The sequence below is a fragment of the Rhinopithecus roxellana genome, chromosome 8, assembly GCF_007565055.1.
Source record: "Rhinopithecus roxellana isolate Shanxi Qingling chromosome 8, ASM756505v1, whole genome shotgun sequence".
Taxonomy (NCBI): Eukaryota; Metazoa; Chordata; class Mammalia; order Primates; family Cercopithecidae; genus Rhinopithecus; species Rhinopithecus roxellana.
The window spans coordinates 46599487-46626621 of NC_044556.1; the positions used below are offsets into that span (position 1 = coordinate 46599487).

The 27135-nt window shown below is 39.9% G+C and overlaps 1 protein-coding gene and 1 non-coding gene across 2 annotated transcripts in view; both read left to right on the forward strand.

Moving 5' to 3' along the window:
• The window catches only part of ARNT (aryl hydrocarbon receptor nuclear translocator), a 66247-nt gene extending 39158 nt beyond the window's left edge, over window positions 1-27089 (forward strand). Inside the window, 17 exon segments of the mRNA XM_010387241.2 lie at window positions 122-335; window positions 1958-2060; window positions 4199-4264; window positions 4672-4757; window positions 6606-6682; window positions 7368-7502; window positions 10687-10761; window positions 13803-13954; window positions 19108-19218; window positions 19710-19746; window positions 19748-19783; window positions 19938-20058; window positions 20250-20352; window positions 20734-20881; window positions 22594-22756; window positions 23484-23650; window positions 24701-27089. Coding sequence (XP_010385543.2) covers window positions 122-335; window positions 1958-2060; window positions 4199-4264; window positions 4672-4757; window positions 6606-6682; window positions 7368-7502; window positions 10687-10761; window positions 13803-13954; window positions 19108-19218; window positions 19710-19746; window positions 19748-19783; window positions 19938-20058; window positions 20250-20352; window positions 20734-20881; window positions 22594-22756; window positions 23484-23650; window positions 24701-24790 — 1884 coding nt within the window. The 3' untranslated portion in view covers window positions 24791-27089.
• LOC115899358 lies at window positions 24116-24223 on the forward strand. The gene has a single exon (XR_004059085.1). It is a non-coding gene; the product is annotated as a U6 spliceosomal RNA (small nuclear RNA).
• Window positions 27090-27135: the final 46 nt, after the last annotated feature.

The window sequence follows — 27135 nt, forward strand, 5'->3', positions numbered from 1 at the left end:
TCAGCCAGCAGTTGCTTATGGAGAGATGCGTATGGCCTGAAGTGTCTTACTTCTTCCTGTGAATAGAAATACTTGTTTTTTCAGAGTTCAATATTAACTTCTATTTCTTTTTCTTGGGCAGGAACTGAAACATTTGATCTTGGAGGCAGCAGATGGCTTTCTGTTTATTGTCTCATGTGAGACAGGCAGGGTGGTGTATGTCTCTGACTCCGTGACTCCTGTTTTGAACCAGCCACAGTCTGAATGGTTTGGCAGCACACTCTATGATCAGGTGCACCCAGATGATGTGGATAAACTTCGTGAGCAGCTTTCCACTTCGGAAAATGCCCTGACAGGTGAGAGTTATATGTATGGGAAATGAATGAGAAGTCCTTTCTTCTTTTTTTCCCCGAGGCTTAAGAGATGTTTTAGCCGTTAAATTGGTTTGTTGACTCTGGCAAGACTTCAAGAATTTTCTCCTTTAATGAATATAAAGGAGTTCTTTTTATCCATATGAGATTATCTACTTTGTGGCTCATCCTTAGAAAATATTTCATTAATGATAATATTTTACATTTATCTTAATATTAGTGTAAATAGAACAGTAAAAGCCAAACCTATAGGCCTTTTTTTTTTTTTTTTCCATTCTAAGGGAATTACCCATGCTTTTATCTCATTTGTATGGATAATTATCTGGTATTTTTTCTACCTCCTGGTGCTTGGCTTTGTGCTAGGTTCAATGATAACAGCTTTTTATTCTATAGATATGGTTATTGGTCGGTGTATAAGGTGTTTTATGTTGTTGTTTGTATCTGTACTGTTGTTCTTTTTTTCTCCCCTATTTTATTATGTTCAGTCTTTTGGCCAGAGTTTGGCTAGAGGAAACAAGTCATATCTATTGTTGAGCAACTCTAGAAAAAAATTTAAAGTGGAAGCAGATAAAAACTGGTAGTTAAAATGCAAGAAATTTCAACATACTCATATTAGTGTTGTTGATCTTTAGTTTTCCTCCTTTTTTTCCCCCAAAAAAGAAACAGGGTCTCACTCTCTTGCCTAGGCTGGAGTACAGTGGCACATCATAGCTTACTGTAATCTTGAACTCTTCTGGGCTGAAGTGATCTGCCTTCTTACAGCTTCTTGAGTAGCTGGGAGTAGTTCATGTCACCACACTTGGCCAATTTTTAAATTTTTTGTAGAGACAGGTTCTGTCTGTTGCCCAGACTGGTCTCAAACTCCTGGTCTTCAGCATTCCTCCCACCTTGGCTTCTCAAAGTGCTGGGATTACCGGCATGAGCCACTGCACTTGACCAGTTTTCCCCTCCTTTATGTTTTTATGATTTCATTTTTCTAGTTCTTCCTTTTCCCCAAAAGTTGTTCTTCCTTTCTACATAATAAAGAAGACAAACAGATCTGTATTTTCTATAACATATAAAATTACTTGGTTTTTTTCTTTGTAAAATTTTTTATTTTTGTTTTTTTTTTTTTGAGACAAGGTCTTGCTTTATTGCTGAGGCTGGAGTACAGTGACTCTTCACAGGCACAGTCATAGCACACTACAGTCTCAAACTCCTGCCCTCAAGCAGTCCTGCTGCCTCAGCCTCCTGATTAGCTGAGACTACAGAGAATTACTTGTTTTTCAACCAATGACATTTACTCTATATGTATGTCTGTATGTGTATACAAATAATCAGGCATGAGAATATAGCTTTGCCTCTTGTTTTCTAATACTACTTTCCACTCCTACTTTTCCTTGCACAATGTTATTTTCAGCTTTGCCTTTGAACTTAAGAGTGAGATTCACTGATGATAATTGAAGTATTTTAGACTTGAAAAAAAATTCATCTCCTGCTTGGTCAGTTCTAAGCAAGGAGATTAAGGGCATGAATAGGATGCTTACTTATCTTTGCCTTCAGTATCTCTCCCCCTCTTCCCCACACACAAAAATGCACTCCAGACTGCTCTTCACATCCTCCTTCAGGGCGTATCCTGGATCTAAAGACTGGAACAGTGAAAAAGGAAGGTCAGCAGTCTTCCATGAGAATGTGTATGGGCTCAAGGAGATCATTTATTTGCCGAATGAGGTGAGTGTCAAGCTGAGGACTGTAATTTGGTATAGGAAGGATCAAGAGCTGAGAGTTTTATTTCTGTCGGAGTTAAGTTGGATTAGCTCCAGTGGATTAAATTTAACTCTCCCTACCCAGATGGGTTGTAACACAGAATAAAGTATTTGGTAAGGGAACTAATGTTTCTGAACTTGCCAGACACTATGATAGGTGCTTTCTGTCATCTTAGTTCATCCTCACAATTGCCCTGTAGTGTAAGATTGATGGTTACCATTTTGCAGATGGAAAAACATATATAAAGAAATGAACTTGGCTGGGTGCGGTGGCTGAAGCCTCTAATCCCAGCACTTTGGTAGGCTGGGGAGGGTGGATCACCTAAGGTCAGGAGTTCGAGACCAGCCTGGCCAACATGGTGAAACCCCGTCCCTACTAAAAAAAAAATACAAAATTTGACGGGTGTGGTGGTGTGCACCTATAATCCCAGCTACTCGAAGGCTGAGGCAGGACAATTGCTTGAACCCAGGAGGCAGAGGTTGCAGTGAGCCGAGATTGTGCCATTGCACTCCAGCCTAGGCAAAAAGAGTGAAACTCTGTCTCAAAAAAAAAAAAAAAAAGAGAAAAAGAAATGAATTTCCCACTATTACATAGTGTTTGATACAGGATTTTGTTTTAATTCATAGTTGTCTGACTACAAAACCTGTACTTTTTCCCCATTACAACACAAGGCAATATCCATTTACTCAGACCATTTCTTCTTTTTGTTTTTGGTTAGAAATTTGAGACTTCCTATGTCTTTCAGTTAGTGTTTAGTGTTTATAAATTATATACTGTATATTTTAGGATTCTGTAGAAAAGATGGTGGTCCTTTCTAAACAGGTACAAAAGACATCTTGGGGTCACAAAGTTCAGGTTATATAATGGAAATTGACTACATTGTACTAAAAGGATGGTTGCTAGAAATTATGGGTAGGATATTAAAGGTTTGCTTGGAGAGGCACAAAATTGAACATTATGTGGTTTAGTGATTTATTTTATTTTTATTTATTTATTTTTTTGAGACAGAGTCTTGCTCTTTTACCCAGGTTGGAGTGCAGTGGCATGATCTTGGCTCACTACAACCTCTACCTCCTAAGTTCAAGCGATTCTCATGCCTCAGTTTCCTGAGTAGCTGGATTGCAGGTGCATGCCACCACAGCTGGCTAATTTTTGTATTTTTAGTAGAAACTGTTTCACCATGTTGGCCAGGCTGGCCTCAAACTCTTGACCTCAAGTGATTCACCTGTCTCGGCCTCCCAAAGTGCTGAGATTACAGGCCTGAACCATTGTGCCCAGCTTGTAACTTAGAGTAGCTTCTAGACTCAGACTGCTGGCTTTTGTTTTAATCCATATTCTGTGGATTTGAATTCTAGCTTTGATGCTATCTTCTGAAACCTTGGATGATTACATGACTACATTGTACTTTGATTTAATCATCTCACAATGGCGATAATGTTAATACTGACTTTATAAAGTTGTTATGACGATTAGATGAATTAATATATGTAAAGATATTTAGAACAGAGCATGACATGTATTAACCCTATGTAAGTTTTATTTTTATTTTATAGAATGGGGAGAGGGAAAGTAGCATTGGCAGGAGTATCCCAATATGTGGACATGGCTAATGCAAAGACATAGGCAAGAGCAAGATAATAATGAACTGTAGCAATTACAGTAAGTTGTGGTTAATGTAGTGCAGGAGTAAGCAAACCACAGCCCTTTATTTGTAAATAAAGTTTTATTGGAACATAGCCATGCCCATATTTTTACATATGATCTATGGCTACTTTCATGCTATAATGCTAGAGTTGACTAGTTGCAACAGACTTTCTGGCCCATGAAGCTGAAAATATTTACTATCTGGTACTTTATAGAAAAAGCTTGCCAACTCTTGATGTTGAGAATATTTGCATTTGAAGAATATATGGAACATTTTGACTTCAAATTCTAAAAGTTCTAGAAATACTAAACCTGACTTACCTTTATCCTTCATTATTAGAAGCATTACCAATTTTCTATGTCTAATTGTATCCGGAGCCTGTTATTCTGCTATTACTGTGGAAAGTTGTTTGATAGTGCAGCCTGATTGCTTTTAATCTCTTTGTTCTTTGAAACAGGTGTGGCAGTAGCTCTGTGGACCCAGTTTCTGTGAATAGGCTGAGCTTTGTGAGGAACAGATGCAGGTGAGATCCTAAGTGGTGAAAACCAAAGGGATGGCCAAATACCTGTAGAGATCATCACATTTTTACCTTATCTTACTGTAGTCGTTCCTTCAGCAGCCCTCACTTTCATCCCTTACCTCCCAGTTACTTTTTTTTCTGGCAATATTTTCCTAAACTGCTAAAACTTCTCTTGAAAATCCTGTTTAAGGAAGTTGCTATGCTATTTTACCTGCTTTCCTCCTACTGCATACCTTTTGGTTACTTTACTTTGGCAAGGGTAAAAATATGGTGGTCATTTTTGGGTGGGAAAGCTGATTATCCTGTTTTGTAAACTCCTAAGAGCCTAAACTTAAAGGTACTAAGCCAGCATTGCCCTTTGAGTTTTACTGGGTAGATTTTTTTTTTTCTAATTCCTGTAACTCTGCTAGGAATGGACTTGGCTCTGTAAAGGATGGGGAACCTCACTTCGTGGTGGTCCACTGCACAGGCTACATCAAGGCCTGGCCCCCAGCAGGTAAGAAAGTGAAACAGTAAATATTTCCCCTTAGTACCGTTGGTTCATCACAGAGTCCATGAAAGCTAATATTTATTATATACCTGGTATATGAAATGTACTTTTGTATAAGATGAAAGAAAATAGGAAAGTAAAATGCACAATCTTTCCCTTCCATTATTGAGCTTTTATTCCAGTTGAGGAGATAGATAGATCAGGCTGGAAAATGATTCAGTATTGGCTATGTCACAGAATGTGGTTTTTAAATGCACAAATTTATACTGAACATATGTGTTCTAAGCATTTCTTGCAAAGAAGCATAGACATTGAATGCAGTTAATTTGAGAAAGCTTTCTAAACTAGGAGCAAGACTTTGAGAGAAAAGGGGGAATTGCCTTTATTGTAATAACTTATCGAGGATATTCTCTGCAAAGGCTTTAAATCAAGCTTTGAGCAGATTGGCTTTACTAGAACTTGAGGTCAAACAAGGAATGTGAGAAAGGTGATTGGGTTGCAGGGATCAACGTTTTAAGTTGGCTTGTCAGAGTTTCCAAATCTTAACAACTTTATTACTTCCCTGCTGCATGGATATTATTGGAAAGTAGGGGTTTGGGGGAGACAGAAACTAAGAGAAAAGAGAAGCAAGGTGATGTATTTCAGAAAGAGGTTAAACTTTGGACGTGGAAAATCCTGGATATGATTCCTGTCATTGTTATTTATTAGTGGCATTGCCTAGGGTAAGTTGTTTGACCTTTATAAAGCTCAGTTTTCTCATCTGTAATTTGGAGTTAGTACATCCTGTATAGGGGTTTTGTGAGGATTAGATTTAATTTAAGGAAAGCATCCAGCCCAGTGCCTGGCATATGGCAGGTACCCAATAAAAGTAGTTAATGTAATTTTAAAAAATTTCACTGAAGTAGTAATGACATTTGAATTACTTTGTCTATATACTACATAATCCATACATTTAAAGTATGTTATCTTTCATACCTCTGTGTAGCATCAAGGAATACTATTTTTCTGGATAAAAAGAATATGCAAACAATAGGGGAGAAATGCAGTCTTCTTCCCTTTCTCTGTGAAACATTGGTTTCTCTCTTTTCCAAGGGACATGAATAACTATTGATGGTTGGTATAACTTCATTTTGGGTTGCTTGCTAACTTTAAAAGTCACAGATTAGGCAAAGCATAAATTTTCTGCCTATAACATGGTCATAGAATGGATGTCTTCATATATGCCTTATTTGCCCAGCATAGTTTTTTAGACTACTCTGGGTAGGACTTGTATTTCCAGTTTACTGTAATTAACATGGGTAAAATGTAGGAATTAATATATATGTAAATACTTAAAACAATGACTGGCATATATGGTAAATTTTATATAGTTGTTTATTTTTATTCTTATTTATCATTCTCTATTGCTTTATGCTTAGCCTCTTCATAACTGGATGTATTTTGTTTTGTTTTGCTTTTTGTTTTTTTTTTTTGAGAGGGAGTCTCACTCTGTCTGTCACCCAGACTGGAGTGCAGTGGCGCGATCTTGGTTCTCTGCAGCCTCTACCTGCTGGATTCAAGTGATTCTCTCACCTCAGCCTCCCAAGTAGCTGAGATTACAGGTGCACGCCACCACACCTGGCTAATTTTTGTATTGTTAGTAGAGATGGGGTTTCACCGTGTTGGTCAGGCTGGTCTCAAGCCCCTGTCCTCAAGTGATCTGCCCACCTCGGCTTCCCAAATTGTTGGGATTACAGGCGTGAGCCACGGTGCCTGGCCCATAAATAGGTCTATTTTGAATCTTTACTTGTTTGAGTTTTGAAGGCATTTGAGTTGGAGGTCCCTGTTAAACCTTTTAACCTCACCTTTCTGAAGGTGTTTCCCTCCCAGATGATGACCCAGAGGCTGGCCAGGGAAGCAAGTTTTGCCTAGTGGCCATTGGAAGATTGCAGGCAAGTATGAATTTTCCACATGTATATCCCCTTTCAATTAGAAAAAATCTTCAGGACTCATTCCTGTTAATTTTCTTTTACTTTCTGAATACAAATGAAGAATTCCACAAAACTGTAAAAATTTGAAGGAATATGGCATTTATAGTGACCATTGCTATTCTTGGACTTAAGTAGAAGTTGAAAAGCATGAGAGGAGGGAGATCTTTTTCCGCTTGTCTTAATTTTAGCTTTACTATGCTTAATTTTCAATTTCCAGTTAATTTCCTTTGCCCCTATACGAAAGAAGAAAGATCCTTTTCGTTTTATCATTACCTGACTAACATTAGAAAAGTGAAATTATTTTGATTTTTTTTCATAAGTATAGATAAGTTTCTTGGTTACTTGTACCATATCAACCTGAGTAATGAGCTCAGCCTAGCTAGATGAAAGTATGTGGATTTTGGGTTGAATAAACTTTATTCTTACTTTACTAACTTGGTAAAGTGTAAATGTTTGGTAGTAGAGCTAGACCTTATGCCTTGTCTGATTGTGATTGCCATTTTTTTTCCTTTTTGGATAAAATGTGAAAGTTTAGAAAGTCCTAAAACTGGGAATCTTATGTGTATGCAAAAGACCATGAGGAGATAGGAAATACATCTGTAAAGACTGGTGTCATTTTACCTGATTTTTATCTCTTCACTCTCAGGTAACTAGTTCTCCCAACTGTACAGACATGAGTAATGTTTGTCAACCAACAGAGTTCATCTCCCGACACAACATTGAGGGGATCTTCACTTTTGTGGATCACCGCTGTGTGGCTACTGTTGGCTACCAGCCGCAGGTGAGGAGCTGGAGCTATTATATCACTAATACTTAAGCCTCCATTTTCCTTTGGCTGTGTTGAGATTATGTAATCATGTAGTTCCTAAGATAGCCAAAACATATCAACCTCAGTTGAGAAAAAGAGATCATCATATTCTGTTAGTACCTAACATTATTTTCAGCTTCCTATTAGGACTGTCATCTCATGTAGAGAAATATGGCTCGTCAAACCAGGTGGGAGCAGCACGTACAAATATGTATTTATTTTTCGTTATTCATATTAATACAGATAATGATTCAAAGGTACTCATATTAATTAGTTACACCAGTATAGCCACATTTAGATAATTCATGTAATTACCTAAATGAATAATGACCCATAAAACATGCAGATTTAGCACCAGTTATTATAATTTACTCATGCAACAGACCAGTTAGCCATCTCTGAATTGACTCATCATATAAACTTTTAAAAGTGTTGTGGAAAGGAAGGACTTCTGGCTGTGGCTATGTGAAAGAGATTGGTGAAAAAGAGATCTTGAAAACAAAGAACAAAGAGAATTTGCACTACCTGATTCAACACTAACTATAAAGCTATTACCAAGACAGTGTGGTGTTGGTGTAAGGAGAGATACATAGATCAATAGATCAGAATAAGGTCTATTCTTATACTTGTCAACTAATTTTCAGCAAAGGTGCCAAGACAATTCAATGGATAAAATAAATATTTCTAACAAATGGAACAATTGGACATCTGTATGCAAAAAAAAAAAAAAACAAAACACACCCGAAAATAAAAACACATAGATCTTACCTTATACAATTTACAAAAATCAGCTCAAAGACCTAAATGTGTAAGAGCTAAAGTTACAAATAAACTCCTAGGAGAAAATCTCTGTGATTTTGAATTAAGCAAAAGATTTCTTACATGACACTAAAAGCATGATTCACAGAAGAAAAAAAATGATAAATTGGATTTAATTGTAATTAAAGTTTCACCTCTTTAAAGGATATTATTAAGAAAATGAAAAAATCCAGACATAAATGGAGAGAAAATAGTTACAAATCATATATCTGAAAGAGGATTTATACCAGGAATATATAAATAACTCATTAAGACAAACGGCTGGTAAAAAAGGGCACAAGACTTGACATTTGACCAAAGAATAAATATGCATTTATGCACATAAAAAGATGCTCAACAGGCTGGGCGCTGTGGCTCAAGCCTGTAATCCCAGCACTTTGGGAGGCCGAGGCGGGTGGATCACGAGGTCAGGAGATCAAGACCATCCTGGCTAACACGGTGAAACCCCGTATCTACTAAAAATACAAAAAAAAAAAAAAACTAGCCGGGCCTGGCGGCGGCGCCTGTAGTCCCAGCTACTTGGAGGGAGAATGGCGGGAACCCGGGAGGCGGAGCTTGCAGTGAGCGATCAGGAACCCGGGAGGCGGAGCTTGCAGTGAGCTGAGATCGCGCCACTACACCAACCTGGGCCACTCCGTCTCAAAAAAAACAAAAATGACAAAGAATGGCCGGGGCGGTGCTCAAGCTGTATCAGCACTTTTGAGGCCGAGACGGACCGGTATCGGGAAATTGCTAACAAATTAAATCAAAAACAATAGAGCTATACTGAGGCCGTAAACCGAGAATGGCTGAGATCCAATCAAAAAGATTTGAAATGTGTAGAAGCTGGAAGGAACCCTCATACATTGCTGATAGACTTGTAAAATGGTATAGCTACTTTGGAAAAGCATTTTGGCAATTTCCTACAAAGTTAAACATACTCTTATCCTATAACCTAGCAATTTCATTCCTAAGTATCTACCTAAGAGAAGTGAAAACATGTTCACACATAGATTTGTACATAGTTGTACACAGTTCATATCTGTATTATTCATAATAGCCAAAAAATGGAAACTATTTAAATGTCCATTAACATTTTGTAAATGAATACACAACTGTGTTGTATCCATGTTAGAATACTACTGAGCATAAAAAGGAATAAACTACTGTAATGCAACCATGTAGATGAACTTCAAAAATACCATGCTCAGTGAAAGAAGCTAGACCCAAAAGACCACATACTGTGTTGTTTTATTTATGTGAAATTTGTAGAAATAGCAGAACTAGAGAGGCAGAAAGCAGATTTGTGGTTGGCTGGGGAGGGGAGTGGGGACAGAGATTGACTGCAGATGGTCCAAGGGAACTTTCTGCGGCAGTGAATGTGTTCTAAAACTGGATTGTGGTAATCATTGCACAATTGTATAAATTTAGTAGAAATCATCAAATCATACACTTAGAATGGCTGAATTATGCATATAAATTATACCTAAAATTTATAATCTCATTAAAATAAATGTATAATATTCTGAAAAAGAAAAATGTTTTAGAAACCAGCTCCTTAACAGATTCTGTCTTCTTTTAGTATATTTCATCTTTTGTTTATTGTCTTTTTTTTTTTTTTTTGAGACAGAGTCTCGCTCTGTCGCCCAGGCTGGAGTGCAGTGGCCGGATCTCAGCTCACTGCAAGCTCCGCCTCCCGGGTTTACGCCATTCTCCTGCCTCAGCCTCCCGAGTAGCTGGGACTACAGGCACCCGCCACCTCGCCCGGCTAGTTTTTTGTTTTTTTTTTTTTTAGTAGAGACGGGGTTTCACCATGTTAGCCAGGATGGTCTCGATCTCCTGACCTCAATGATCCGCCCGTCTCGGCCTCCCAAAGTGCTGGGATTACAGGCTTGAGCCACCGCGCCCGGCCTGTTTATTGTCTTACTTTTCCCTCCGCACTTAACTATAGTCTTAGGATCAAAACAGAAGAAATAAAATCCGGGTCCCCAGCTGATGGACCAGGCCAGTTAGATGACCATAAAAGTATATATCTTGGCTGGGTATAGTGGCTCACACCTGTAATCCCAGCACTTTGGGAGGCTGAGGCAGGTGGATCACTTGAGGTCAGGAGTTCGAGACCAGCCTGACCAACATGGTGAAACCCTGTCTCTACTAAAAAAAAAAACAAAATTAACCAGGTGTGATAGCACATGCCTGTAATCCCAGCTACTTGGGAGGCTGAGGCAGGAGAATTGCTTGAACCCAGGAGGTGGAGGTTGCAGGGAGCCAAGATCGTGCCATTGTACTCCAGCCTGGGCAACAAGAGCAAAACTCCATCTTAAAAAAAAAGTATATATCATACTCTTCTTTCTTCTAGGAACTCTTAGGAAAGAATATTGTGGAATTCTGTCATCCTGAAGACCAGCAGCTTCTAAGAGACAGCTTCCAACAGGTAACTTTTTTCCTGGTTTGGTTCTGAATAAATATTTATCATATTCACTCCATAAATATTGACTACTGATTAACTGAACACGGTGGCAGGCACTACAGTTTTATGTTCTTTAGTACTTAATCTGCATTTTTAAGAAATAGAAAAGGACTAATACTTTGAAATTATGGATAATCCCCAAGGTATTTCTGTTTGGCTTTGGCTATTTACTGTCTTGTATTCAATTAACTGTATCCAAGGAGCTGTCTTTAAGGTATTTAAACTATTGGGCCAAGCATGGTGGCTCATGCACCCAATCTCTGTAGATGCTGTGAAAATAGATGTTCTCATCTGGGCGCCGTGGCTCACACCTATAATCCCAGCGCTCTGGGAGGCTGAGGCAGGTGGATCACTTGAGGCCAGGAGTTCAAGACCAGCCCGGCCAACACAGTGAAACCCCATCTCTACTAAAATTACAAAAAATTAGCCCGGTATGGTGGTGCATGCCTGTAATCCCAGATACTCGGGAGGCTGAGGCACAAGAATCACTTGAACCGGGGAGGCAGAAGTTGCAGTGAGCTGAGATCATACCATTGTACTCCAGCCTGGATGACAGAGCTAGACTCTGTCTCAAAAAAAAAAAAAAAAAGAAAAAAAAAAGAAAACGGTATACTTCACTAAGCTTGTAGTAGAAAAATTGATTTTATACAGTTAATTTTTTTTTTTTAGGAGTCTAGCTCTGTCGCTGGGGTGGAGTGTAGTGTGTGATCTCGGCTCATTGTAACCTCTGCCTCCCGGGTTCAAGTGATTCTCCTGTCTCAGCCTCCCAAGCAGCTGGGATTACAGGCACGTGCTGCCACGCCCAGCTAATTTTTGTATTTTTAGTAGAGACGGGTTTCAACATATTGGCCAGGATGGTCTCGATCTCCTGACCTTGTGATCCGCCCACCTCAGCCTCCCAAAGTGCTGGGATTACAGGCGTGAGCCATTGCGCCCAGCCTAGATGGTTCTTTTATGGATGAGTGAGAGTTGTAATGAATTATGTAAGCTGACTGTTAATTGTCATTCTCAGGCTTCAGCTCCTGAAAATATCTGGTGAATTTTATAGACATGGCTTTCTATAGCGGTTTTTACTTTGTATTAGACAAGTTAATTAACCTCTTTAAGTCTCAGTAGTGTCCTTACTGATACAATGAATATATTAATAGTACCTAAATTCAGATGGTTGTTGGGAAGATTAAATAAGGTAATGAATATAAAACACATCACCCAGTATTTGATACATAGTATCGCAAAATAGGTGGTTGGCTTCTAATACTGTTTTTTTATTTTTAATTTTTTCATTTTTAGGAATATAGAGTTAAAAGATTATTTTCTATGAGACTAGTATGTAAAATAACCTAAAATTGGCTGGACATGGTCACTTACGCCTGTAGTCCCAGCACTTTGGGAGGCTGAGGCAGGTGATCACTTGAAGCCAGGAGTTTGAACCAGCCTGGCCAACATCTTGAAACCCTGTCTCTATTAAAAATACAAAAATTAGCCAGGTATGGTGGCTCATGCCTGTAGTCCCAACTACTTGGGAGGCTGAGGCACGAGAATTGCTTGAACCCAGGAGGCAGAGGTTGCAGTGACCCAAGATTGCCCCATTACACTTCAGCCTGGGTAATAAAGCAAGACTGTCTAAAAATAAAATAAAATAAAAAATAGAATAACTTAAAATTACTTTTAAAAAGCAAAACAAGACTAAAGCCAACTTAATTTTATTTATGGAAGCCTCTGTAGATGCTGTGAAAACAGATGTTGTCTGGGCGCAGTGGCTCATGCCTGTAATCCCAGCTGGGTGTGGTGGGGCACACCTGTAGTCCCCAGCTCAGGAGGCTAAGGCAGGAGAATCTCTTGAACCCGGGAGGCGGAGGTTGCAGTGAGCCAAGATTGCACCAGTGCACTCCAGCCTGGGCAATAGAGTGAGACTCCATCTCAAAGAAAAAAAGAAATAAAAGAAAAAAAAGAAAACAGATGTTCTCAGATTTCAGGGGAAAAAATAGGATTGAAGAGCAAGCAAGAGTAAGCTATATTCAGTGTCATTAAACTTACCAAATTTCTGGTATAGACTTGTAAAGGTAGCTCAGAGTATCTTTAATGGATTTCCCAAGGGAAGTAGGGAAACAGTCTTTTCCTTCCTGGAAATAAGTATTATTCCTTTTTGACTAGAGTAGTAATAGGTTGGTGCAAAAGAAATTGTGGTTTTTGCCGTTTTTTTTTTTAGTGGCAAAAATGCAGTGACTTTTGCACCAACCTAATAAGAAAGCTTGAGTCTCTGGCCGGGCACAGTGGCTCAAGCCTATAATCCCAGCACTTTGGGAGGCCAAGGCAGGCGGATCAGGAGGTCAGGAAATTGAGACCATCCTGGCCAACATGGTGAAACCCTGTCTCTACTAAAAATACAAAAATTAACTGGGCATGGTGGCACGTGCCTGTAATCTCAGCTACGCGGGAGGCTGAGGCAGGAGAATTGCTTGAACCAGTGAGTCGGAGGTTGTAGTGAGCCGAGATTGCGCCACTGCACTCCAGCCTGGTGACAGAGCGAGGCTCCATCCCAAAAAAAAAAAAAAAAAAAAAGGCTAGGCACAGTGGCTCACGCCTGTAATCCCAGCACTTTGGGAAGCCGAGGCGGGCGGATCACGAGGTCAGGAGATCAAGACCATCCTGGCTAACATGGTGAATACACCGTCTCTACTAAAAATACAAAAAATTAGCCGAGCATGGTGGCACGTGCCTGTAGTCCCTGCCACTTGGGAAACTGAGGCAGGAGAATTGCTTGAACCTGAGAGGTGGTGGTTGCAGTGAGTAGAGAACTGCACTCTAGATGAAAGGAAGCATGAGAAATATGCTTCCATATTGAATCACTTAGTTTTTACTCTCATTTTGTTTTAATATTGAAAAATACTGGTGCCTCAAGGATAATGACAAGAGTTTTAGGGTTGTAGAAATGGGAAAATTTTTATTTATTTTTGTAATGAAAATTTTCTGTGAGTTCCACTGATGGCATGAAAACTTTTCAGGTGGTGAAATTAAAAGGCCAAGTGCTGTCTGTCATGTTCCGGTTCCGGTCTAAGAACCAAGAATGGCTCTGGATGAGAACCAGCTCCTTTACTTTCCAGAACCCTTACTCAGATGAAATTGAATACATCATCTGTACCAACACCAATGTGAAGTATGTATTATACAGGAGTGTGAAAAAAGTGTTTTTCCTCTACTCTCACAACACAAAATACTTCTGATGCCCTATGTGAGGGGTAAACAATCGAGCAATAACACAAAAATTAGCCAGGCATGGTGGCATGTGCCTGTAGTCCCAGCTACTCGGAAGGCTGAGACAGTAGAATCGCTTGAACCTGAGAGGTGGAGGTTATAGTGAGCTGGGATCACGCCACTGTACTCCAGCCTGGGCTACAGAGTGAGATTCCATTTCAAAAAAAGGAAAAAAAAGAAAAAAAAAAAAATCAAGCAATCAGTTCTGCAGTGGACACTAGCTGGGTGTCCTTCCATTCAATTCAGTTCACTATCTACTTGGAGATAACATCAGATCCCCCAATTTGTGGATGCAATACCACAAGACTGCTCCCACTTCCGATGCCAGTTGCAAGCCCCAGGTTGTTTTACCTGTGCATCTGACTGACCAGCTGTCTCCCATGACCCCCTACTTGGGTTCAGTCAATTTGCTTGAATGGCTCAGGGAACATTTACCTATGTTTACCAGTTTATTATAAAAGATATTACAAAGGATACTAGTGAACATCAGATGAAGAGATAGATAGGGCAAGGTAAGGAGGAAGGAGCACAGAGCTTTCAAACTCTTTCTGGGTGGACTACCCTCCAGGGATCTCTATGTGTTTACCTATTAAGAAGCTCCTCAAACCCAGTCCTTTTGGATTTTAATGGATATTTCATTATGTAGGCATGAGTGATTAAATCATTGGCCATTGGTGATCAACTTAACCTTAGGTCCCACTCCCCTCCATGAGGTTGCAGGTTAGGGCTAAAAGTCCCAACCCTCTAATTTTGCCTTGATCTTTCCAGGGACGAGCCCCATCTTGAAGCTACCTAGGGGTTGCCAGCCCTCAGTCAACTCATTAGCAGACAAAAAGACACTTATCACACTGAAGATTCCAAAGATTTTAATTGGTAAAAATCCAGGTCCACTTATACATGGATTTTTTTCAGTAAATGTTTTGGAAAATTCGTTTGATATTTGTGACAGTTTGAAAAACCTGAAAATAAGCTACATAGCCTAGATGTATTGAAAAAATTAGAAAAAGTTAGGCATGTCATGCGTGAATATATTAAATACATATAAATTCTAGTCTATTTTATCATTTACTACCATACAACATATACAAATCTTTTATAAAAAGTAAAAATGCTGGCCAGGTGCAGTGGCTCACACTTGTAATCCCATCACTTTATCACTTTGGGAGACCGAGTTGAGCAGATCACTTGAGGTCAGGAGTTCGAGACCAACCTGGCCAATGTGGTGAAACCCTGTCTCTACTGAAAAAAAAAAAGAAAATACAGAAATTAGCTGGGCATGGTGGCACGTGCCTATAGTCCCAGCTATTTGGGAGGTTAAGGTATGAGAATCACTTGAACCTGGGAGGTGCAGGTTGCAGTGAGCTGAGATCGTGCCAGTGCACTCCAGCCTGGGTGACAGTGAGACTCCATCTCCAAAAAAAAAAAAAAGTAAAAATGCATCACAACGTATACATATACACCATTTGTACAATGGCACCATTTGTAGTTGAGAGAAATGTAAACAAATGTAAAGATGCAGTTTTAAATCATAACTGGGTAAAGTTAACGGTAGCATATACTGTACTATTGTAATAATTTTGTAGCCACCTCCTATTGCTCAATTGTTGCCAGTTTGCTTAAAATTCTGTGTGATGCTAATCATCTCTTCATGAGCAATTCACTCCCGTAAATTGCATATTGCAGTAAAAAGTGAAATCTCATGGTTCTTGCATATTTTTCATCGTGTTTAGTGCAATACTGAAACCTTGAATAACATTTGGGAACAGTATGAAGTGCCACTAGTGATGCTGGAAGTCTTCCCAAGAAGCAGGGAAAAGTCATGACATTATAAGAAAAAGGTGAATTGCTTGATATGTACTGTAGAATGAAGTCTGCAGCTGTGGTTGCTTGCCACTTCATATAGATGACTTATCTTGTAAGTCATCTTGTAAGATGATATAAGCTTATGATAATGATAAATACAGTACAGTGCTGTAAATGTATTTTCTCTTCCTTACGATTTTCTTAATAACATTTTCTCTTTAACTTTGTTGTAAGAATACAGTACATAATACATACAACATACAAAACGTGTTAATCAACTGTTTATGTTATTGGTAAGGCTTCTGGCCAACAGTAGGCTATTAGTAGTAAAGTTTTGGGAGAGTCAGAAGTTACAGTCGAATTTTCAACGGCACAGGGGTGGGTGCCCTTAGCCTCCATGTTCAGCAATCAGTTGTATTTCAGAATATCACACAGGCATTTTCCAATGTTGGGATTTCTAATGTACCAGCTCTTCTTAGTCTTATCAAGCTATTCCCTTCTCCTCACTTTTCTAGTATTAAACACCATTAGTTTGAAGTTCCTCATTTTCCAGCTTATAGGATTTGGGATAGCTGATCAGAGTAGAGTGAGGTTTTTTTGTTTTTGTTTTTGTTCTGTTTTGTTTTGTTTTCAGAAAGGGTCTCGCTCTGGAACCCAGGCTGGAATGCAATAGTGTGATCATGGCTCACTGCAGCCTCAGCCTCCCAGGCGCAAGCGATCCTCCCACCTCAGTCCCCTGAGTAGCTGGGACTACAGACATCCACCAAGATGCCTGGCTAATTTTTGTATTTTTTGTAGAGATGGGATTTTTCCATGTTGCAGAGTCTGGTCTTAAATTCCTGGGCACAGGCAGTCCGTCCTCCTCCCAAAGTGCTGGGATCACAGGCATAAGCCACTGCACCTCGCCAGAATAAGATTTTACAAACAATAATTCAGAGACTAGGTCCTGAGATGGAAGGGTTTATGTTTCAATTCTAGATATCAACTCTTTCTGGAAAGGATTATGTTTTGTACACCAGTTTATTGCTCTAGTCTGACAGGACTTTCCTCTGGAGCAGGGGTAGGCAAGCTCTTTCTGTAAGGGGGGCTAGATAGTAAATATTTTAGGCTTTGTGGGCCATGTGGTCTTTATTCCACCTACTCAACTCTGCTGTAGCATGAAAGCAGTCATAGACAAATGAAAGAATGTGGCTGTGTTCCAGTAAATCTTTATTTCGAAAAACAGGCAGTGGGCCTGATTTGGTCAGTTTTCTTTAGAGCATAGCTACATCCTCCTCTTTCATTAGTTACTGTTCCTCTCTTTTGCACTTTTCTATTTGACCTTTCTTTCTCAGCTGCTTTTTAAAAAAGTTTTATGAGATATATTTCACATACCATACACCTCACCCATTTAAAGTATACAGTGTTTTTTAGTATATCACATAGTTATGTAACTCTTACTGCAGTCTAATTTCAGAATATTTTCATTCCCCCAAAACAAATTCTAGATCAGTTAACAGTCATTCCCTGTTCTTTCCCCCCGCTCTGAAGTTCTATATAACTATGAATCTGTTGTCTTTATAAATTTGTCTATTCTAGACATTTTGTATAAATGGAATCACAGACTATGTAGTTCCTTTGTAACTGGCCTCTTTCACTTAGTATAATGTTTACAAAGGTTATCCATGTTGTAGCATGTATCAGTACTTCATTTCTTTTTATTGCCAAATAAGATTTCATTGTATGGATATACCACATACTGTGTGTTCATTAATAGACATTTGGTTGTTTCTGCTTTTTGGTTATCAAAAATGCTTCCATCTGTAAAATAGGGATAAGGAGCTGAAAAAATGCTTTCATGAATATTTGTGTACTAGTTTTTGTGTGGATATATGTTTTTATTCTCTTGAATTCCACCCAGGAGTAGAATTGCTGGCCACATAGTAACTCTGTTTTACCTTTTGAGGAATTGCCAAACTGTTTTCCAAAGCTGCCCCATCATTCTGCATTCCCAGGAGCAGTGTACAAGGGCTCTGATTTCTCCACATCCTTGTTAACACTTGTTACTGTCTTTTTGTTTATTATAGCCATCTAGTAGATATCAGTTGTCAGGTTACCACCTTGCCATTTAATCCTTTTTCTGTTGAATTGGCCTTGAATCCAGCTCTTGAAGATTAGATTATGACTACGTAGCAAGTATGAATAATACCTGGTGACAACAATATTGTCCAATTCAGTCTTTAGAACTTGTAAAGTTTAATTCTTTGCTTACTAAGTATAACACAGTGGATTGAGTTTAAAATTTTTATTAACTTAGGACTCAAGTGGATAGTCATGGTCATTGTAGCTCTTTATTTTTGTCTTTTTGCATCTTTATATTACACAACAACCATCATTTTTGTGTTTCCATTTTGTTTAAATTTTTAAAAATTTAAGCCGTTTTAAGGACTTGAGTTTCTGGAAATAATTGCTTTCTCCATGTTTATGTATCATTTTCCCTACCATGATTAATTTTAATTAGCTTTTAGAGATTTTTTTGTTTGTTTGTTTCATTGAGACAGTGTCTCACTCTGTCACCCAGACTGGAGTGCGGTGGCGCTCTCTCAGCCCACTGCAACCTCCACCTCCCAGGCTCAAGCGATCCTCCCATCTGTCTCCTGAGTAGCTGGGACTACAGGAGTCCACCGCCATGCCTGCTAATTTTTGTGTTTTTTGTAGAGACGGGGGCTTCACCATGTTGCCCAGGCTGGTCTCAGACTCCTGAGCTCAAGCAGTCCACCCTGCCTCAGCCTCCCACAGTGCCAGGATTACAGGTGTGAGCCACCGTGCCTGGCTAGTATTTTATTTTTAAATAAATATTCTTTATAGAAAATGTGGAAAGTATTGAAAAATACAGAGAGAAGGAATAAAAATTTCACACTCCAGATAGTCTTTGTTAATGTACAGTGTACGTACTTTCAGTTTTTTACCTATGCTTTTAAAAAATACCTTATATGAATATGTACACACATCCATAACAACCAGGTTTTGAATACCTAGAAGGAGTTAGAACCCAACAAGATGACCCCTGTGTCATAGAACATAGTTTCTATTTGCTGAAACTGACACCCTAGATTAACTGTAGGATTGGACTTTAATGAAGGATTTATTGATTGTTCCACCTGCAGATGAATCTATAGAGCTTTACATACAAAATCTGATTCTTCTCTTTCTCTCTCTCTCCCCCGTTCCTCCCCCTCCACCCCCTCTTTACTGTCTACTCTGTTTTCATAGGAACTCTAGCCAAGAACCACGGCCTACACTCTCCAACACAATCCAGAGGCCACAGCTAGGTCCCACAGCTAATTTATCCCTGGAGATGGGCTCAGGACAGCTGGCACCCAGGTAAGAAATGGTCAAATAATCATCTGTTGAGCAGTCACCCAGGGGGTGGTCATTTGCAATCCCATATATTTTTTGTTTGGTTGGTTGGTTAGTTTTTTTTTTTTTTTTTTTTTTTTTGAGAAGGAGTTTTGCTCTCATTGCCCAGGCTGGAGTGCAATGGCATGATCTAGGCTCACTGCAACCTCTGCCTCCTGGGTTCAAGTGATTCACCTGCCTCAGCCTCCTGAATAGCTGGGAGTACAGGTGCTTGCCACCACCCCTGCTAATTTTTTGTATTTTTAGTAGAGACAGGGTTTTGCCATTTTGGCCAGGCTGGTCTCGAACTCCTGACCTCAGGTGATCCACCTGCCTCGGCCTCCCAAAGTGTTGGGATTGCAGGCGTAAGCCACCATGCCTGGCCTGTTTGATTTGTTTTAAGGTTCTTTCTCCAGATTCTTTAAAAAAAAATTTTTTTTTTCTATTTCTCTTCTCACCTGGCCTTTGACATATAGGCAGCAGCAACAGCAAACAGAATTGGACATGGTACCAGGGAAGAGATGGACTGGCCAGCTACAATCATTCCCAGGTGAGTTGTGTCCTCTTCGTTGAAGAGGATAGGGAGTATTTAGGAAGTGTTCTCCAGTACTAGTTAGAATGTACATATGTTTTATATGAATTTTAGGGTTATTGAATTGTCATGTTAAATCTTTAATGGTTATTTTTATCATTGTATTCCACAGGTTGTTCAGCCTGTGACAACCACAGGACCAGAACACAGCAAGCCCCTTGAGAAGTCAGATGGTTTATATGCCCAGGATAGAGATCCAAGATTTTCAGAAATCTATCACAACATCAATGCAGGTATGTTTCTTTCTCATTATCCTTTTAAATTCTCATTTAGATCACTTACTGATGGGCATGCCACTGCCCAATCAGTAATCTTCCAGTGTTTTTCCACTTAATCGTAATGCCACCTGAGTAAATAGGAACTTGCTGAACTAATATACTACAGCCCCTTGACTGGCCCTCCCCCAACTCCTTTTGGTCCACAGATCAGAGTAAAGGCATCTCCTCCAGCACTGTCCCTGCCACCCAACAGCTATTCTCCCAGGGCAACACATTCCCTCCTACCCCCCGGCCGGCAGAGAATTTCAGGTGAGCCCCGTATATATGTGCTGCTTTACAGGGCCCTGAGGGATTCAGCTGCTGAATCCAAATTTTATTCTTCCCTTGCTTTCTCTGGTTATTTCGGAAAAAGCAGTGAAGCTTGTAGGGCCTAGCGTGAGGCAAACAAGCTGCTTTTCCTCCTTCTATTTCTTTGCACCTGTCCTATTGCCATGTTCTAGGCTCCATCTCTGTGTGTCCTGGTCAGTGTGTGACTGTCAGTCTTTCTTGTCTTTTCCAAATTGTTATCAAATTTTCCCTAACCTGTAGGAAGTCAGGGAGATCTAGGGACAGCACTAGATTGTCCTTTGATTCCTGGCTTCTGTGATAAATCTATCCCTTTAATCCTTTACCTCATTTATTCACTCCTAGGAATAGTGGCCTAGCCCCTCCTGTAACCATTGTCCAGCCATCAGCTTCTGCAGGACAGATCTTGGCCCAGATTTCCCGCCACTCCAACCCCACCCAAGGAGCAACCCCAACTTGGACCCCTACTACCCGCTCAGGCTTTTCTGCCCAGGTAAAACCTATCATCTGTTTGTTCCCTGTGTATTATTTTCTGTTTGTTTGGGCTTTTTTCCATATGTAAAATCAGTGTTTTTTATTTTAAATACCTTCTCCACAACCCCTGTTCTCCAGTTTCCAATTTCCATCTTTGTTGAGAGTAGCTAATTAAAAATCACAGATAATAAAAAAAATCTCAGTAGAGTCTGGTTTTTATCTTAAATATTCACCTTAAATCAGAATTGCTCACTTGGAACATTTTGAGCATGTCCGATTTTCAGATTTGTTTTGGAGTAAATTCTAAGATGTTTCCTCTTTGTTTAGGACTCCATAAGGCAGGAAAAAAGGAGACAATTAATGACTAACTTACAGTGATGTCTGTTTACAAAAAAGTTGCAACATTCTTTTTCTTTCTTTTTTTTTTTTTTTTTTTGAGATGGAGTCTCGCTGTGTTGCCCAGGCTCTAGAGTGCAGTGGTGCGATCTCGGCTCACTGCAAGCTCTGCTTCCCGGGTTCATGTCATTCTCCTGCCTCAGCCTCCCGAGTAGTTGGGACTACAGGCGCCCGCCACCAGGCCCGGCTAATTTTTTATATTTTTAGTAGAGACGGGGTTTCACTGTGTTAGCCAGGATGGTCTCAATCTCTTGACCTCGTGATCTACCGCCTCGGCCTCCCAAAGTGCTGGGATTACAGGCATGAGCCACGGCACCTGGCCGAAAAATTCTTATATAATATTCATATATATAATATAATGCACAATAAATACCTTGTCTAAAGAAATATTCTTTAATATTACTATATATTTATGTTATACAAGTAATAGTTTTAAAAAGTCAAAACCAAAAGCAGGCTGCAGAATGTTATATGCAATCTGATCTCAATTGTGTACAAAATGCACGAGAAAATAGAAACTGGAAGAAATTATCCAAGCATGTTTACCATGGAATTACGAATGATTCTTATTTTCTTTATATTTTCCTTCACTTTCCAAATATTCTATAATGCATATACACGACTCTTGTGAGAAAATAGTTTTTATAAAAAATACATTAGGAACAAATGAATGCAGAACAGACTGAATAATGGTGCAGAATATTTTTTCTCTGCATATAGTACTTTTTTTGTTGTTATTTTGAGACAGAGTCTCACTCTGTTGCCCAGGCTACAGTGCAGGGGCGCAATCTTGGCTCACTGCAACCTCTGTCTTCCAGGTTCAAATGATTCTCCTGCCTCGGCCTCCTGGGTAGCTGGGATTACAGGCACGTGCCATCATGCCCAGCTAATTTTTGTATTTTTAGTAGAGACAGGGTTTCACCATGTTGGCCTGGCTGGTCTCGAACTCCTCACCTCAGGTGATCTGCCTGCCTCGGCCTCCCAAAGTGCTGGGATTATAGGCATGAGCCACCCCGCCTGGCCTGCATATAATACTTTACTGTTACGAATGCCTCTAGTTTTGTATAACTTCACAGTTTATAAGATGCTTTCGTTTAATTCTTACAGCTTTTATTAATCCCATAGTTCATTGCTTTTTGTACCTTTATCTCAGCTGCCTAAAAAATAGTGTTAAGAGAGATTGAAAGTTAATTGGAGGAAATATACAATAGGAAATAAGTGATGAGCTTGGTTCAGAAGGATGCAGTGATTGACAGTGTTGACTCTCATAGGCATGGTATGTGCAATGATGTTAATGCTGTATTTGTTCTGTATCCCCTCTCCATCTCTTTTTAGCAAGTGGTTACCCAGGCTACTGCTAAGACTCGTACTTCCCAGTTTGGTGTGGGCAACTTTCAGACTCCATCCTCCTTCAGCTCCATGTCCCTCCCTGGTGCTCCAACTGCATCGCCTGGTGCTGCTGCCTACCCTAGTCTCACCAATCGTGGATCTAACTTTGGTGAGTCCAGACCATAAGGAGAGTTAACAGGAAAATCGCACTGCTAAAGAGAAAGGATCTGGTAGTTAAAGTTGTTTGCCTATGTTCTGGGTACACTGACCTAATTGTAGGGAAATGCAAGGTGACATTCTATTTAGAATTTAAAACCTACCAGCTGGGCATGGTGGCTCATGCCTGTAATACCAGCACTTTGGGAGGCTGAGGCAGGTGGATCACCTGAGGTCGGGAGTTCAAGACCAGCCTGACCAACATGGAGAAACCCCGTCTCTAACGGGCGTGGTGGCACATGCCTGTAATCCCAGCTACTTGGGATGCTGAGGCAGGATAATCGCTTGAACCTTGGAGGTGGAGGTTGTGTTGAGCTGAGATCGTGCCGTTGCACTCCAGCCTGGGCAACAAGAGCGAAACTCCGTCTTAAAAAAAAAAAAAAAAACCTACCCACATGAAAAATACTTTAGCACATATAACAAAAATCATGTATATTTTTATACATTTAATAGTCTGCACATTTAACCTAAATGAGTAAAAGACTATGGAAAGGCTGCCTGGAGAAGAATAATTAATTTAGGGCTGAGTTTTGAGACAGAAAAGGCATTAATTGGTGGAGAGAAGGACAGAGTTATCCTAGGTAAATTAATGGCTTACCTATAGTTGTTTACTTGTGGCATTAGTACACAGTGGAATTGTGTAGATTGGCGTTGTTTATTCTTCCTTGCTGTATTTCTAGCTCCCGAGACTGGACAGACTGCAGGACAATTCCAGACACGGACAGCAGAGGGTGTGGGTGTCTGGCCACAGTGGCAGGGCCAGCAGCCTCATCATCGTTCGAGTTCTAGTGAGCAACATGTTCAACAACCGTCAGCACAGCAACCTGGACAGCCTGAGGTCTTCCAGGTAAGAGAGTGAAGACTTTCAAAAATTAGAAGCTGGGAGAGAAAGGGTCAGGGAGGAGGAGAGACAGTGAAGGAAGCATGCCTGGATTGAGGTGTTTGGTTGGAAGTATATGTGAGAAGACAGAGAGGGATAAATGAAGGGATCACTGTCAGTTATTGAATATATTGCGGAAGCTAGAGGCAGTAGTGCTTGTGTCTATAATGTCAGCCCCTTAGAAGACTGAAGCAGGGGATCACTTGAGGCCATGAGTTCAAAGCCAGGCTGAGCAACTAGCCTGATCCTGTCCCTGTCAAACAAACAAAAAAGGAGTATGAATTGAGTGTGATGCATACCATTTAACCAGAACAGACAAATTTAGCACTATAGGAAGATGCCAAAGAAAGTTACTTTAGCTCATTCAAATAGTTCCACATACCCAAGTCATAGTAGCTTTGGGTTTAAAAGAGACAGAATGATTAAAAAGTAATGCTTACTTCAGCAGCATATATACTAAAATTGGAATGAATATAGAGAAGATTAGCATGGCCTCTGTGCAAGGATGACACACAAATTCATGAAGTGTTCCATTTAAAAAATTATAAAAAGTAAATGAAATAGAACATACTGATTATAGCCATAATGGTCTATTTACACAATTCCTGAGGGACTGCAAGAGTGAATGGAGTAATCTTAGGCAGGACAAAGGAAGAGCTGGTTTAAAGCAAAGATTGAAAGAAAGCAAAACAGGTCTTGGTGGAAAACAAATAAGATAAGAGACTCCATATATGTCTATAGGGGGTTATATGAAATACAGCAAGCAGATTTTTCTCCCTTTGAAAATATTGGGAACTAGGAAAAGGAAAAAGGTGGAACTGTAGGAGGAAGACAGAAGGGATTAGGAAAAAAGGCTGCGATCTAAAGGAGTCAAAGTTGTTGGAAGTAAGGAAGGCTAAGAGAGCACAGCAAAGACTCGGGGTCAGGGATGGTAGTGCAGGGGAATGGTGGAGTAGAACTTGGTAAGTGTAAGAGATCAGGGTGTGTGACCCAAACTTAATCTTTTTCTTTTATCAGGAGATGCTGTCCATGCTGGGAGATCAGAGCAACAGCTACAACAATGAAGAATTCCCTGATCTAACTATGTTTCCCCCCTTTTCAGAATAGAACTGTTGGGGTGAGGATAAGGGGTGGGGGAGAAAAAATCACTGTTTGTTTTTAAAAAGCAAATCTTTCTGTAAACAGAATAAAAGTTCCTCTCCCTTCCCTTCCCTCACCCCTGACGTGTACCCCCTTTCCCTTCTGGCTGTTCCCCTGCTCTGTTGCCTCTCTAAGGTAACATTTATAGAAGAAATGGAATGAATCTCCAAGGCTTTTAGGACTCTCTGAAAATTTGAGGCTGGGTGAAGTTAAAACACCTCTCCTTATGTCTCCTGACCTGAAATTGTATGATGTTGATTTGTGCTAAGATCAAGAGGCAGGTTAGAAGAACCTGACATCCACTGTTTGCCTTGGATAGTATGGCTTGTTTTTGGAAAGAAATTCTGAAGAGAGTGGAGGAGAGGAGAAATGTCCTCATATTTGAGGACCATGAAACGTGGTAGGTATATATGGGGCTTTAGCAAGTGAGCATAGGCTCTTTTTGCTGCCTGTGAGCAATCCCTCTGGAAAGAAACATGTGAGTAAGTGAGAGAATGTGTATGTGTGTGTACGTGTATGTGTGTGTGCGCACGTGCTTCTGTATTTCACTCTTTCTCCCTGTTAGGGAGTTATGCAAAATTTGTCCCAGATTTTATCTTTGTCTTTCTGTGTACTTTTCAACGAGTCCTAAGGAGTTAAATCTTCCAGGTATTTTCCACTTAGTATTGCAGCCAAAGAATATTTAAATAAATGTCTTTGCTGCGCTCGCATCCATGCCCAGCCAATATACAACTGTAAAGCAAATATAGAAAGTCAGCTGTTGATACGGTTGTCTGTTATCGAACACATTCAGTGATAAAGCTGGGTTACTCCTGCTTTTGGTGCTCTCACCTTATCTGGAAGATCTGCAAACATTACCTAAATAGACTGGCAAGATAAACACTTTCTAAAACCCAAGACTTGGCCATAAAGATAATGCTGCATTTTTCTGTCAGAATCACATATGATGTGTGTTCTGTAGAGGTTATTTCTGCATGGAAACTCAACTTCTTGGATTAGCCGTCCCAGTGATAATCCTCACTGTTGGAGTGTAAACCAAATACGAAGCCCTCTTGCAAAGTAGCCTCTTTCATCCCGTACTCAAAATACCCAGTTTAGCAAGAAACTGAGATTTAAGTCTTTTGGGCCCTAAGAGGTTTTTCCTCTTTGCTCCCTCCAATCTTGAGATTGGGTTTTGCTTTAGAGTGCAAGTATAATAATTCCGTATGATAGATGGGGCCTGGACACCCATCTCAACAGGGTCACTTGGTAATTAACAATAGCCATATAAATGCGGATACAGGTTACTACCCTCACCCTTTACCTTCCTCAGGTAATAGTTGAAGATATCAGCTTTTTTTTTTTTAATTGGCTTTGGCCAGTAGCTAAAGTGCAAGACTGAATTAACTGAGAAGATATATTAAATGTAGTCATAGGGGACTGAGGAGCAAGGATGGCCTTGAAGAGGCCAAAATAATGTCCATTTGCTGGGTTTCCCTTCCTTTTGTCTCCAGTCCGGTGCCAGGTAGTGGAGTAAAAAAGGAGACAGTTTATTTTTTTATTCTATGTGCACACTTACAGTATACATATATATTTATATCACAATTTACGAAACCAAAAAGTTGAGTTTCCAATGGAACCCTTGTTTTTTAATAATCGACTGTTTTTAAATGTGATCAGGACTATAATATTGTACAGTTATTATAGGGCTTTTGGGGAAGGGGAGGATAGAGAGAAGATGCTCTGGGGGTTTTGTTTTTGCTTTTCCTTCAGGGTTTTATTTTTGATTGTTTCGTTTTCTTGTTGGCCATTTCTGTATTGCTGGCATCTGTGCTAAGCCTTACAGTGGCAAAAATAATGACATGTAGCAAAGATTTTGAAACAAAATATTTTTTCCTTTTGTAAAATTTCTTGTGTTGTGTGATCTTGATTGCGGCTTTATCATTCCTTTCCAGTTCATAAACAACAGGCACCCACAACTAGAGGAATCTATAGTTTAAGCTCCAGACATACAAACATAAGGCACATTGTGTCTTTAATTTCAGGAATCAGAAATCATAGGGTTCTGATCACACTGCACGCCTCCCCCTCACTTGTCCTCCTGATCCTGACACATTCTGAGTAACATCAGCAGGAATACTCTGACCATAAGTTGGGGATTTTGGGGTGGGCACTGCCTGGGTTCTTGGGAGAGAGGGAAAGAGTTGGGACTTGAAAACCACTAGGGCACATCTGGATGCCTTCCCCCAGTATGTCCTCTTCTGGATTAAAATGAGTGAAATTTAAACTGTTTAAGTCTGGACCTGGTTTCCCTCTGGGAGACTATGCTGGTT